This window comes from Bufo gargarizans, chromosome 9 (genome assembly GCF_014858855.1).
Source record: "Bufo gargarizans isolate SCDJY-AF-19 chromosome 9, ASM1485885v1, whole genome shotgun sequence".
In the NCBI taxonomy this organism is placed as follows: Eukaryota; Metazoa; Chordata; class Amphibia; order Anura; family Bufonidae; genus Bufo; species Bufo gargarizans.
Genome location: NC_058088.1, coordinates 147,573,927 through 147,587,989, shown reverse-complemented (window position 1 = coordinate 147,587,989; position 14,063 = coordinate 147,573,927). Strand labels below are relative to the sequence as shown.

Genomic DNA, 14,063 nt, shown 5'->3' with positions numbered 1-14,063 from the left:
CCGCTGCGTTGTAATAGTACGGTGGTTAAGTAGTGATAATAATTTGTATGTATTCCAGAAAATCCCACAAAAACCAAGCTACCCTAAAGCGTCATTTGCATAAACATTAACATATTCTGGGTTTTTGAAAGCAGCAACACAAACATTTTTTTATTAGGTAAAAGTAGTAAAAAAAATTCACAGTAAATAAACGCCATAGTACTCGTGAAAGCGCTGGAGCCTTTTCAATGTTTACCTGGTCCATCTTTCTGCATGCCATCTACTTAGTAGCAGCAGTGCAGGGAATTTCAGATTTGTCATGCGACACCACTGCAATACCCTGCACTGCCCCCGCAATGTATATGGTGTGCAGCTAGGTGGACAAAGGGCTGATTGGCCTGGTATCAGACCCACACTGATCTGATATGGATTTCCTATCCTGAGGACAGGCTATACTTATTCTGATCCTGGAAAGAACATAAATCAATATAAATCATGATAATGCCGTGCGCTCCTGCAAGTCCAGAGCAGAGGATCACACTCACACGGAGCGCGATTCCCGCAATGGACTCGCTCGTGTGAAACAGCCCTTACTCTCCCAGTTGAACAAAACCTTTATTTTGAGAAGACTCTTTGTTACATATACTGTACAAACTTTTATTTGCAAAAACTTGTAAAACATTTAAATATGTATTGTTATATTTTTTCTTATAGTGACTTATGCTGTTTCCCATATGGAATTCAACATCCTGGTTTATTAAACCCATGCTGCGAGCAGGACAACCATGAAAGGTCTCAAAGTTACAAGACAACATCTTCATATGATCTTTCCTGTGAAAAACCACTAAGGCCGGGAGACTTTGCATCATTTCAGGATGGACATCCAAAGCCATCCTTACCACAGCTATCCTTTTCACGAAATAGAGCATACTCTGTAAGTCATCTTAACTTGGAATATCTCGCTTTACAAGACAGGATAGAGTCTCCTACTACCATACTAGAAGAAAGAGCGCCATTAGCCAGATCAAAAAAGCAAGGGCCTCCTCGCCCTCCACCTCCTAAATGGGAAAAGTACAAAGAGCACCAGGCTTCTAAGGAAGCTGCTAAATCTGGATTATACAAAGAAAGATCTGTGTCAGAACCTAACAGAGATATTGAGGATGCTAGACAACATTCCCAAAGTCTCGTTGTGGATAGGACATCTTTAAATGTGGAATGCAATTTGTTCCCGCCTATAAATGGGATTAATCATATTAAAGAACCATCTGAGATGAGATGTGCTTCTCAGGGACCTCAGAAGTATTCCCCTGCTCCTTCTCCAAGCCACATTGCTTCAAGGTAAGTTTTTTTATTTTTTATTATTGTTTGTTTTGCTGCAGTTACAGGACCAAGGTTATTATTGTTTGAGGATACTGTTCAGTCAGGGGTACCAAATCCAGCCAGGTCATGGTGCCTGAGGGGGCCATACATCCCACTGTTGCAGAACAAGACAACAATATTATAAATCACACATGGTATGTGAGGGCCCAGCGACATATTTTTCTTTGGGGCCCAGGATCCCAAGTTATACCTTTCTGCTCAATTGGAATTAGGACATATTAATCTGGTTATTAACCTTTATGGTTTATTGCCCTCCATATTGCAACCTCTGCATGTATAATTCCATTTGGCAGCATGTAGTACAGGGATGGCACTAGCATTTCAAGTTGGAATTCTACGCAACATGCCATCAGCAGACGAACTACAATTTCTGAATTGTACTCGTGGCATTATGTGCATATAGTTTAGTAGATCTGAGTTCAGGCAGGAACATGCAGCATTATAAATCATAATAATTCGAGATGAGTGTAATTAGTTACGAATTTCATGAAAAATTATATTCGCACTAAATGCGAATTTCCTTGCGCTTCGTCGTAATAAATCAAATTTTTCCTAAAATGGCGGCTGCACGTGTGAGGACATGGAGAAAGGAAGTCTTGTCAAGGCGGGATCACCCATAGTGACATGCATGCAGCCAATCAGCAGCCAGCCCTGTGATGTCACAGCCGTATAAATATGGCAGCCATCTTAGATTCTGCCATTCACCAGCGTACTTAGTGCAGGGAGAAGCGTGTCGGCAGGCGCTAGGGACAGCATTAGAAAAATCATCATTCTGCTAAAAAAAAGATTTAGAACGAAAGTGCAGGGAAAGATTATTCAAGGTGTAGGGGAAGGATAGGGAGGAATCATTCCACAGCATTTATGTAGAACAGGGTTCAGTCGGGGAGGTGACAGCCTGGGTAATAGGAACATTACTATTACACCTTGCAGCACTGACTGTGGATCCAAATTGCCATTATACAGCTCTGTAATTCCAGCAAACCGTTCTTATTAGGGTGCAAATGCTGTTTGATACAGGCATTAACAGGGGCTATTACAAGGAAATATTTATACGTTTTATTTGCCCTAGTGCAGTGCAGTTATATGTTCTAAAGCAATTTTTTTACTTTTATTAGTGGGGAAAAAAGGGACTTTCACACTTGCGTTCTTTTCTTCCGGCATAGAGTTCCGTCGTCGGGGCTCTATGCCGGAAGAATCCTGATCAGTTTTATCCTAATGCATTCTGAATGGAGAGAAATCCGTTCAGGCCGCATCAGGATGTCTTCAGTTCCGGAACGGAACGTTTTTTGGCCGGAGAAAATACCGCAGCATGCTGCACTTTTTGCTCCGGCCAAAAATCCTGAAGACTTGCCGCTAGGCCGGATCCAGAATTAATGCCCATTGAAAGGCATTGATCCGGATCCGGCCTTAAGCTAAACGTCGTTTCGGCGCATTGCCGGATCCGACGTTTAGCTTTTTCTCAATGGTTACCAAGGCTACCGGGACGCTAAAGTCCTGGCAGCCATGGTAAAGTGTAGTGGGGAGCGGGGAGCAGCATCCTTACCGTCCGTGCGGCTCCCGGGGCGCTCCAGAGTGACGTCAGGGCGCCCCAAGCGCATGGATCACGTGATCGCATGGCACGTCATCCATGCGCATGGGGCGCTCTGACGTCACTCTGGAGAGCCCCGGGAGCCGCACGGACTGTAAGTATACCGCTCCCCACTACTACTATGGCAACCAGGACTTTAATAGCGTCCTGGCTGCCATAGTAACACTGAAAGCATTTTGAAGACGGATCCATCTTCAAATGCTTTCAGTACACTTGCGTTTTTCCGGATCCGGCGTGTAATTCCGGCAAGTGGAGTACACGCCGGATCCGGACAACACAAGTGTGAAAGAGGCCTTAGCCGTTGTGTGGTGAAGTGCGAAAATTACAGCCCTTTTTGTCGTGTATTAGCGGCAAAAGTAAAATATATTTGCCGACAGTGGTGTAGTTATATGTTTTAAAGCCCTTTTTTGCTTGTATTAGTGGAAAAAGGAAAAATATATTTGCCACCTAGCGGTGCAGTTATCCGTTTTAACCCTTTCTACCCCGGGCCAGTTTTTACCTTCCTGCCCAGGCTATTTTTTGCAAATCTGACATGTCACTTTATGTGGTAATAACTTTGGAACACTTTTATTTATCCAAACTATTCTGAGATTGCTTTCTCGTGACACATTGTACTTTATGATAGTCATAAATTTGAGTCGAAAATATTTCACCTTTATTTATGAAAAAATCCCAAAATTTGTAAAAAAAATTGTGCAATTTTCAAAATTTCAATTTCTCTGCTTTTAAAACAGAAAGTGATACCTCATTAAATATTTATTACTTAACATTCCCAATATGTCTACTTTATGTTGGCATCATTTTGTAAATGTCATTTTATTTTTTTAGGACGTCAGAATTGCTTAGAATTTTAGAAGCAATTCTTAAAATTTTTAAGAAAATTTCCAAAACCCACTTTCTTTACCACATCGAGCGTTAGCAGCCAATCAAAACTCAATATTTATTACCCTAATTCTGTGGTTTACAGAAACACCCCACATGTTATCGTAAACTGATGGAAGGACGCAGAAGGAAAGGAGCGCCATATGGTTTTTGGAAGGCAGATTTTGCTGGACTGGTTTTTAGATGCCATGTCCCATTTTAAGCCCCCCCTGATGCACCCTTACAGTAGAAACTCCCAAAAAGTGACCCCATTTTGGAAACTAGGGGATAAGGTGCCAGTTTTATTGGTACTATTTTGGGGTACATATGATTTTTAATTGCTCTATATTACGTTTTTTGTGAGGCAATGTACCAAAAAATGGCAGTTTTTTACAACATTCATCTGACAAGGTAGATCATGTGCTATTTTTATAGAGCAGGTTTTTACGGCCGCAATGATATCAAATATGTCTACTTTGTTTGTTTTAGTTTTACATAATAAAGCATTTTTGAAAAAAATGATGTTTTAGTGTATCCATAGTCTGAGAGCCATAGCTTTTTTATTTTTTGACCGATTGTCTTAGGTAGGGTCTCCTTTTTTGCAAAATGAGGTTATGGTTTGGTACTATTTTGGGGGGCATACACCTTTTTGATTGCTTGGTGTTTCACTTTTTGTGATGTAAGGTGACAAAAATTGCTTTTTTTTAACATATAATATTTTTTTTTATGGTGTTTATCGGACAGGGTGGATCATGTGATATATTTATAGAGCCGGTCGTTACAGACGCAGCGATACCTAATATGTGTGTTTTTTTTAATTATTATTATTATAAAATCAGGGGGAAAGGGGCGTTTTTCTTTTTTCACTTGAAACTTTTTATTTATTTATAAAAAACATTTTTTTACTTTTTTTTTTACTTTCTGACTAACTTTTGGGGGTCTAATCACCTCTGCAATGCATTACAATATATTTGTATTGTAATGCATTGCCTGTTAGTGTATTACACAGAGTAATACAATAACAGGTTGCCTAGGAGACCCAGCGTGAGGCTGGATCTCCTGGGCACCTGTAGAAGGCAGGTCCCAATGCCATGCAATGCATTGGGCAGCCTCTGCACGGCATCGGGCTGCCTTCTCACCCATCGGGTCCCTGCCACAGCAGGAACCCGATGTGCTCCCTCACCTACCGGGTCCCTGCCACAGCAGGAACCCGATGTGCTCCCTCACCTACCGGGTCCATGCCACAGCAGGAACCCGATGTGCTCCCTCACCTACCGGGTCCCTGCCACAGCAGGAACCCGATGTGCTCCCTCACCTACCGGGTCCCTGCCACAGCAGGAACCCGATGTGCTCCCTCACCTACAGCAAATCCCTTCTATGTTGCAGTCAGCGCTGACCGTGGCATAGATGGGGTTAATGCTCCGACATCAGTGTTTTCACCGATGCTGGTGCATACAGCAGTGGTCCGGCTAAAGGAAACAGCCGGTCCCCTGCAGCTGATCGGGCGGGCGCAGCTCCTGCACCCGCCTGATTAGCGGGCCGTAATAGTACGGCGCTGGACGGAAACTCACGTCCCACTGCGCTGGTCGGGAAAGAGTTAAAGCCCTTTTTTGCGTGTATTAGTGGAAAAGGGAAAAATATCTTTGCCACTCAGCGGTGCAGTGAGATATTTTACAGCCCACTTTGCCGTGTATTACTGGCGAAATACAAATATATTTGCCGTTCATAGTTGTACTTATCTGTAGAAAAGCCTTTTTTGGAAAGATAGAAAAAAAACTTGGGCCTAATTGCCGTTGAGCAGTGATATATTCTAAAGCCCTGTTTGCTGTGTATTAGTGGCGAAATAAAAATATTTGATCTAACATTTGGTTATTTGATCTAACAGTATGTCAGGCAGAGAAGTGCCAGGCCCTGCACAGGGGAGTGGCAGAGGCCTAAATGTTTCTGGCGCAGGCAGAGGTTGCAACAGATTAAGGGGCCGTGGCAGAAGGAGTCACTTCCAAAGGCCTGAGCTCCTAGTGTCAGCTAGCGGTCGTGTCATGACCAGCAACCCAGCGGTTCTTGAATGGTTGACTCGATCTTCGACTTTGTCGCAACTTACATCAGACACCTCTAGCCAAGAGTCAGTGGGTTCGTCAGACACAACTCTTAGTTGGCATGGCCCGGGAGCAGGCCCTGTGCCCTAACCTGTCCTCAACCTGCCTCTGTCCTTTTCTGTTCCCTCAACGCGAGAAGTATTATATGCTGTAGGCTCTGCTCCACTTTTCAGCAAGGAAGAACTACTAGAGGATAGTCAGCAGCTACTGCCCAGCCAAGATGTGGCGGTCAAGTAGTGAAGAGGAGAGTGGCATGGGAGCTGGTGTTGAGAACGGTCAGGCTCCTGACCCAGAGACGGTTGAAGAGGATATCAGTGACGTGCAGACACTACTCGATGATGATTATGATGATGATAATGTCGCTGATGGCACTTGGGAGCCAGGTGATGAAGGGGCTTCATCATCAGGAGAAGAGGGTGGCAGCTTGCCTGTGAGCCAGCAAGTTGCTAACGTGGCCGGGAGTCAGCAGGATGGCAGCAGTAGGAGGTTGGGAGCTAAACGCGCCCGGGGTGGACCACCCCCTTTGCGTGAACCTACCTGCTCAGGAAATAGCGGTGTAGGGGCTCAAGGAGGCAGTGGTTGTAGCAATCAGTCAGTGCCTAGTGTTGGGGGTAAAATGACCTACTCGGCATGTGGCAAGTTTTTTTTTTAAGCCGGAGGAGGAGGTGAACGTGGTCGTATGTAGAATCTGTGGGCAGAGGGTGAAGCGTGGCCAGGGTGTCAATATTGGCACTACGGCCCTGCGTCAACATATGCACCGTCGCCATAAAGTGGCCTCGGACAACCGTGGCTCTGATGTGGTGGTCCAGCCTGCTGCAGCAACTGCTGCCTGACCCACTGACACGCATCCCGTTTCTGGCAGTCAAGGCTCCACCACCTCAGCTGAAGGGAGCTGTCTGTCCTTTCCATCATTTGCCAGTCCTGATGCTCATGCTCCTGCTCCTCCTCATCACGCATTCCATCAGCAATCGATCACTGAAGCGATTGCAAAGAGACAACAGTATGTGTGCACTCATCCAACGGCGCAGAAGCTGAATGTGCTCCTATCCAAGTTGCTGATGCTGTAGTCCACTTTTAAGAGAACTGTTGGCTTGTGCTGAGCCGAGGTGGAGAGTCCCAAGCCATTATTTACTTGCCAAAAATACAGTACCAGCCCTGCACACACATGTAGAACTGAAGGTGGGCCAGTCCTTGAGCCTGTCTGTGTCTGCCAGAATGCACGGCAGCGCCGACATGTGGAGCTGTAACTACAGTCAGGGACAATACATGTCCTTTATGGCCCATTAGCTGAATGTGGTTCGTGCACAGCCACACCAGCAATTTTGCCAGGTGACGCCCCTTCCTTTTCCACGTTGCCAGACCGTTGGTCCAGCGACAATGTCTGCCTCTGCCTCATCATCCTCCACCATGTTCTAAGCCTCCACTACAAGGACAATGCCCCTCCAGCATACCACATGTGCAAGGCACGGCGGTGTCACGCTGTTCTGCACCTCGTTTGCCTGGGCGAATGGAGTCACACAGGGGAGGAACTGCTCCATGTCCTTCAGCAAGAAATCAAATCCTGGCTTTCTCCGCGACCACTCAAAATTGGAGCCATGGTGACTGACAATGGGAAGAACACCATGTCGGTGCTGCGTCAAGGAGGCCTGAGCCATGTGCCCTGCATGGCACATGTGTTCAATCTGGTTGTCAAGCGGTTCCTGAAATCTTCCACCCATCTGCAAGACATCCTAAAATGGGCAGGAAACTTCACATGCACAGAACCTGAACCAGTAGGTGGTGGCATACTTAGAGTGCACCCTGCCAGCCGACATTGAAGATATGCTGGACTACTGGGCAGCCAGACTGGATTTGTGGCCGCCTCTGGCAGAGTTTGCCCTGGAAAAAATGTGGAGAGACTGACCTATGTCAAGATGAATCCGGCGTGGATCAGCCAGGATTTCCACCCACCAATTCCTGATGCATTAGACTAGATTATCCATGATGCCACACCAACACTTTGACAAGAGACTGGTTTCTTCTGGCTACCTGCCTCAGCTACTATTCTAATGCTGCCACCCACCTGATCCACACATCTGATGCCAAGTGTTCCTTTCACTCACCATCTTCAGCGGGTACTGGTATTTCCACCCACCTTCACACTGTCACCTTGCCATTCTGTGGTCTCCGGATGCTGCTGCCACCTCCACACTATGTCACCTTGCCACTCTGTGGTCGTCTCATGCTGCCGCCACCTACACACTCTGTAATTGTGTCACTCTGCGGCCTCCTGATGCTGCCGCCACCTACAGACTATGTCATCTTGCCACTCTGTGGCCTCCTCATGCTGCTCCTACCTCCACTCTATATCACCATGCCACTCTGTGGCCTCCCGAGGCTGCCGACCCCTCCAGACTTTGTCATTGGGCCACTTTGTGGTCTCCTCATGCTACTGCCACCTCCACTCTGTCACCTTGCCACTCCTGATGCTGCCGCCACCTCTGCACTATTTTACCTAGCCACTCTGTTTGGCTCCTAATGCTGCCGCCACCTGTAGACTCTGTCATTGGGCCACTCTGTGTCCTCCTGATGCTACCGCCACCTCCACACTGTTACCTTGCCACTCTGTGGTCTCCTGATGCTGCTGCTACCTACCCACTGTCATTGTGCCACTCTGTGGTCTCCTCATGCTGCTTTCACCTCACCACAATGTCAGAGGGCCACTTTGTGGACTTCTCATGCTGTTCCCACCCTCCCCACGTCATTGCTGGGCCACTAATTGCCCTCATGCAAAGATGGTCCTCTCTGGTCAAAGACTAAGCACACAATGGCGATCCTGTAGCCATTTACAGGCACATCCCTTCTTTAGTCCACACTGACTGGCTCATGGAGACTGCTTGTCAGGCTCTGAGCCAATTAGAGCAAGCCCTCCCCCCAGTTCCTGTCTGAGGCATGTGACAGGGCTTCTTCTTTACAGGTGCTTTTGCACACTGTCAATACCTCAAGAATGCGCCGTTACAAGATTCGTCGAAATCTAACCAGAAAAGATCCGTGTTCGATTTGGTGCCTAAAAAATTGTAGATTTGTAACGAATCTGTGAATAGATTCGCTCATCTCTACCCATGATGTCTATTTTTTTTTTTTATTGGCTATGTATTTTGATTTTGGGGAAAGGGGGGGGACTTTAAAAAAAAAAAATAATAATAATTTTTTACAATTTTTTGTTACTTTGTCATCCTGGGTGACTATAACTGGCAGTCATTAGATTGCCCATTGTTTTTTTGTGATAGCTAAATAGCCATCATCGAACACTCCATTTACTATATACCAATACAGTGCTGCCGCCTGCTAGTCTGTATTAGTATATACTAATATTAGCTACTGAAACCTGCTTGAGGCTTTGGGCTATTACTATACCGTTAACAGATTCCTCGATCTCAGCCGGGGAACACTGTTACAGGTGCCGGCTCCCGCTTCCAGACAGCTCTGATATCATGGTCACATTTGACCAAGGATTAATTGTATGCAACCAGCTGTAGAGCAGATCAAATACATCCGCCATGGGTCTCTGCTGTTTGAAACAGCAGAAACCCGGCGGCTATGGTGCCTGCTGCACGCACGAGCGAGCGCCATCTTTAAGTTGGTGAATTTTGCCATACATATACAGCCAGAGGTCACCAAAGGGTTAAAACCGTAATATTTATTTATTTATTTTTTTAATGGAGATTTTCCAGTCTTAGGGAGCATTCACACGAACGTGTTTTTCTTCCGTGTCCGTTCCGCGTCCGTTCCGCAATTTTGACGGACAATGCACGGACCCATTCATTTCTATGGGTCTGTGAAAATTGCGGTATGCCTTTTATTCTCATCCGTGTGCTGTCCGTTCCGTGTGTCCGTTCCGTGTGTTTTAGAACATGTCCTATACTTGGCCGCAAATCGCGGTCCGTGGCCCCATAGAAAGTCATTGGGTCCGTGAAAAACGGATAGCACACGGAAATGCGTCCGTGTGTCATCCGTTTTTAACGGACCCTTGGACTGAAAACATTCTAGGAAACCCCATTTCATTACCCATCCGTTTTTTTTGCGGACCGTGAATAACGGATGACACACGGAAGCACCACGTCCGTATTATACGGACTTGCGGAATGGAAAAGGAAAGATAACTGAAGACATACGGAACACACGGATCCGTGATTTACGGACCGCAAAATCAACACGGTCGTGTGAATGCTCCCTTATCCATTTTGTTCTTGTAACACAGTAAGGGTTAACAGCAAAACAATATTGATAATCATGCAGTTTTTAGAAACGTCCCAGATGTGGGTACACGGCAGAGCCAAGAAGCAGGAGTGCTGTAACTGTTGCAGAACTTTGCTTATGCAATGCAAACTGTAAAATCTATGGTCCGATTGGGGAAAACCCAACACAGAACACTCAGACTTTTCTGCAAATTTGTGTGGCTCGTAAAAAAACAAAACTTCTACTATGTGTAATATTATATTTTCTATTCGTTAGTGAAGGGGGTCAGTGTCTATGGAAGAGAATGAGTCAGGTACCTGGTGTCCAGTGGTTACTCACCTCCTCAGGCTCTGTCTGATGGTTGGCAGGAGCTGAATCCAGGACACCTGCCATACAGATAATCAGGAATAGTTGTGGGGTGACTAACACTCAGGGAGAGCCAAGGACAGGCTTACAGAATATAGCATCTACACACACATACATATAGTATATACACACCCATATAGACTGTATACACACACACCATCCTCCACTATTTTTCTCTAGTTACCTGTACATCAGGGAGATTTCAATGCACAGAATGTGTGTTAGATAATGCACTGTGCCACCCATTTACATATACCCAAACAATGCTACCTTATTCACATCATACTCTAAAACGAATTTAGACATCAGGACACATCCCAAAGTTTAGACACCAACCCCAGAGTAAATACAGACTGCAGACAACAAAATAGGTACAACCACTAAAATACAGACCCCAGTCCAAACTTGACTGCTCGTTTTTTTTTTTCTTTACAACTGAACAAAAAATCTTAGATCCTGGCAGCCTAATTTAAAGGCCACAACCCCACATCACACCCTCAATATAATGCCTTGGATCACAAACATCCAAAAAATGTAAGAGTCTGCTCAATAGAAAAAGGAAGTGGCAGCCCCATGTGAAAAACTCCTGTTCAGTCCATATAGTTCGGATTCCTTCCTCAGAGCCCTTGTTGCAGAAAAGGCTGAGCATGTGATTTGCACTGTGCACGTCACATATTGGCACATACATAGTGGAAACTGACAGAAGAAAAAAAGAGCAGGAAAAAAACACCCGATTGTCGACTGTAAATTTACAAAAAGTTGGCAACCATACTGTGCATTGTCCACATATACAGAATAAGATCAGGATTTACACCAAGTATGCAGGACAAAAGAAGTGGTACTGAGCTGTGTATATATATATATTCAGAATAAGAGCAGATACTGAGAATTACACCCAGTATACAGGACAGGAGAAGTGGTACTGTGCAGTGTCTATATATTTAGAATAAGCGCATATACTGGGATTTACACCAAGTATACAGGATAAGAAAAGTGGTACTGTGTGCAGTGTATATATATTCAGAGTAAGGCTCCTTTCACACTTGCGCTCGTCGGTCCGCTCATGAGCTCTGTTTGAAGGAGCTCACGAGCAGACCCGAACGCCTCCGTCCAGCCCTGATGCAGTCTGAATGGAGCGGATCCGCTCAGACTGCATCAGTCTAGCGGCGTTCAGCCTCCGCTCGCCTCCGCACGGACAGGCGGACAGCTGAACGCTGCTTGCAGCGTTCAGCTGTCCGCCTGGCCGTGCGGAGGCGAGCGGATCCGTTCAGACTTACAATGTAAGTCAATGGGAACGGATCCGCTTGAAGATGTCACCATATGGCTCAATCTTCAAGCGGATCCGTCCCCCATTGACTTTACATTGAAAGTCTGAACGGATCCGCTCAGGCTGCTTTCACACTTAGAATTTTTTCTAAGTTATTAATGCAGACGGATCCGTACTGAACGGAGCCTCCGTCTGCATTAATATGATCGGATCCGTTCAGAACGGATCCGATCAAACGCTAGTGTGAAAGTAGCCTAAGAGTAGATACTGAGAATTACACCCAGTATACAGGACAGGAGAAGTTTTACTGTGCAGTGTCAATATATACAGAATAAGGTCAGCTACTGGGATTTACACCAAGTATACAGGACAGAAGAAGTGGTACTGTGCAGTGTAGTGTGTGTATGTATGTGTGTGTGTGTGTGTGTGTGTGTGTGTGTGTGTGTATATATATATGTATATATATATATATATTTTTTTTTAGAATAAGAGCAGATGCTGAGAAATACACCCAGTATTCAAGACAGGAGAAGTGGTACTGTGCGATGTTCATATATACAGAATAATAGTAGATACTGAGAATTACACCCAGTATACAGGACAGGAGACGTGGTACTGTGCAATGTCCTTATATACAGAATAAGATCAAGTTCTGGGATTTACACAAAGTATACAGGACGAGGAGAAGTGATGCTGTGCAATGTCCATATATACAGAATAAGCGCATATACTAGGATTTACACCAAGTATACAGGACAGAAGAAGTGGTACTGTGCAATGTAGTGTGTGTATATATATTCAGAATAAGAGCAGATACTGAGAATTACACCCAGTATACAGGACAGGATAAGTGGTACTGTGCGATGTTCATATTTACAGAATAATAGCAGATCATGGGAATTACACCCAGTATACAGGACAAGAGAAATGATACTGTGCAGTGTCAATATATACAGAATAAGAGCAGATGCTGAAAATTACACCCAGTATACAGGACAGGAGAAGTGGTACTGTGCAGTGTCCATATATACAGAATAAGAGCAGATACTGAGAAGTACACCCAGTATACAGGACAGGAGAAGTGATGCTGTGCAGTATCCGTATATATACAGAATAAGAGCAGATACTGAGAAGTACACCTAGTATACAGGACTAGAAAAGTGGTACTGTGCTGTGTCCATATATATACAGAGTAAGAGCAGATACTGAGAAGTACACCCAGTATACAGGTACTGTGCAGTGTCCATATTGGATCTATGCCTTCATGCATTATATATTAATTAGCAGATACTGAGAATTACAACCAGCATAGAGGACAATAGTCATGCGGAGCAGTGCCCTTATATACAGGCTGAGGGCAGATACAGACCCACACATGTGTACACTTACAGGCTGCTTCTCCATGATCTCTTTTGAATCTTTTATGTGCTAAAGGACCTTTTGATCATGTGACCTGCATATGTGATCAAAAGATCTCTCCGCACTCAGCAGTCCCCAGGATTGTTATGCTTTCTGTCATGTTTTTGCTGCCAAACTGTGGCAAAAAAGTAAGAAAGCCACTATATACAATAAACCCCACAATTTAGTCTCCATCCGGGCACTGCCCTGAATACATTTATGTGACGTAACTGTATTCAGGGCTGTGCAGGGCTGGAGGCTACATATTTGGCCCCTGCACTCCTAGCAGAGGGTCTCTTGAGGCCACTGCCTTACTTTGCCTCATCAGTGGTGCGCACCTGCAGGGGAGGGCATGTTTTACATAGCAGTGGCTGTTAATGAAGGCACTCACTATGGCTATATACTGTAAAGCAATATGACTGTTGTTCAGCCTTATGTAGTACAGCTTTTAAGTCTTTTGTTTTGTATCATTGCCCATTGATTGTCAAAGGTCTTGATTTGATCCTCAAGGTTCTTTCTTCTCCTAGTAATACATCTGAATGTAAAGAATCTGATGGAGATGACACAATTGATCAGTTATTCTGCTCAGAGTCTATCACAATGGAACCATTGTCTACAGTTGTCCATGAAGCACGCCTCTCTCCTGCTTTGGAAGACCTATTTGAAGGTGGTTTTAGACGTTCGGAAGATGATTGGTCAACAGATAGAGAATCTGAGATTTCTATTCCAGAAAGGTTAGTTTTTCTTTTTCTCTGGAGATCCTGTAGCATATCTGGTTTACACATTCTAGATATATATATATTACAAAACAAAAAAAACACGTTTGATCTCAGCAGAGGGAAGACTTTTTGTGTATAACATCTACTCTGTGAAATGGGTGCATAATTACATGGTTGCATGATCTCCATGT

At 44.8% G+C, this 14,063-nt stretch overlaps 1 protein-coding gene across 4 annotated transcripts in view; it reads left to right on the top strand.

Moving 5' to 3' along the window:
- Positions 1-14,063, top strand: part of SHROOM4 (shroom family member 4) — a 140,797-nt gene that overhangs the window by 104,361 nt on the left and 22,373 nt on the right. For all 4 annotated transcript variants that reach the window (XM_044306642.1, XM_044306641.1, XM_044306640.1 and 1 more), the window contains 2 exons: positions 694-1,317; positions 13,681-13,887. In XM_044306642.1, coding sequence (XP_044162577.1) covers positions 694-1,317; positions 13,681-13,887 — 831 coding nt within the window. The remainder of the gene's footprint in view (positions 1-693; positions 1,318-13,680; positions 13,888-14,063) is intronic.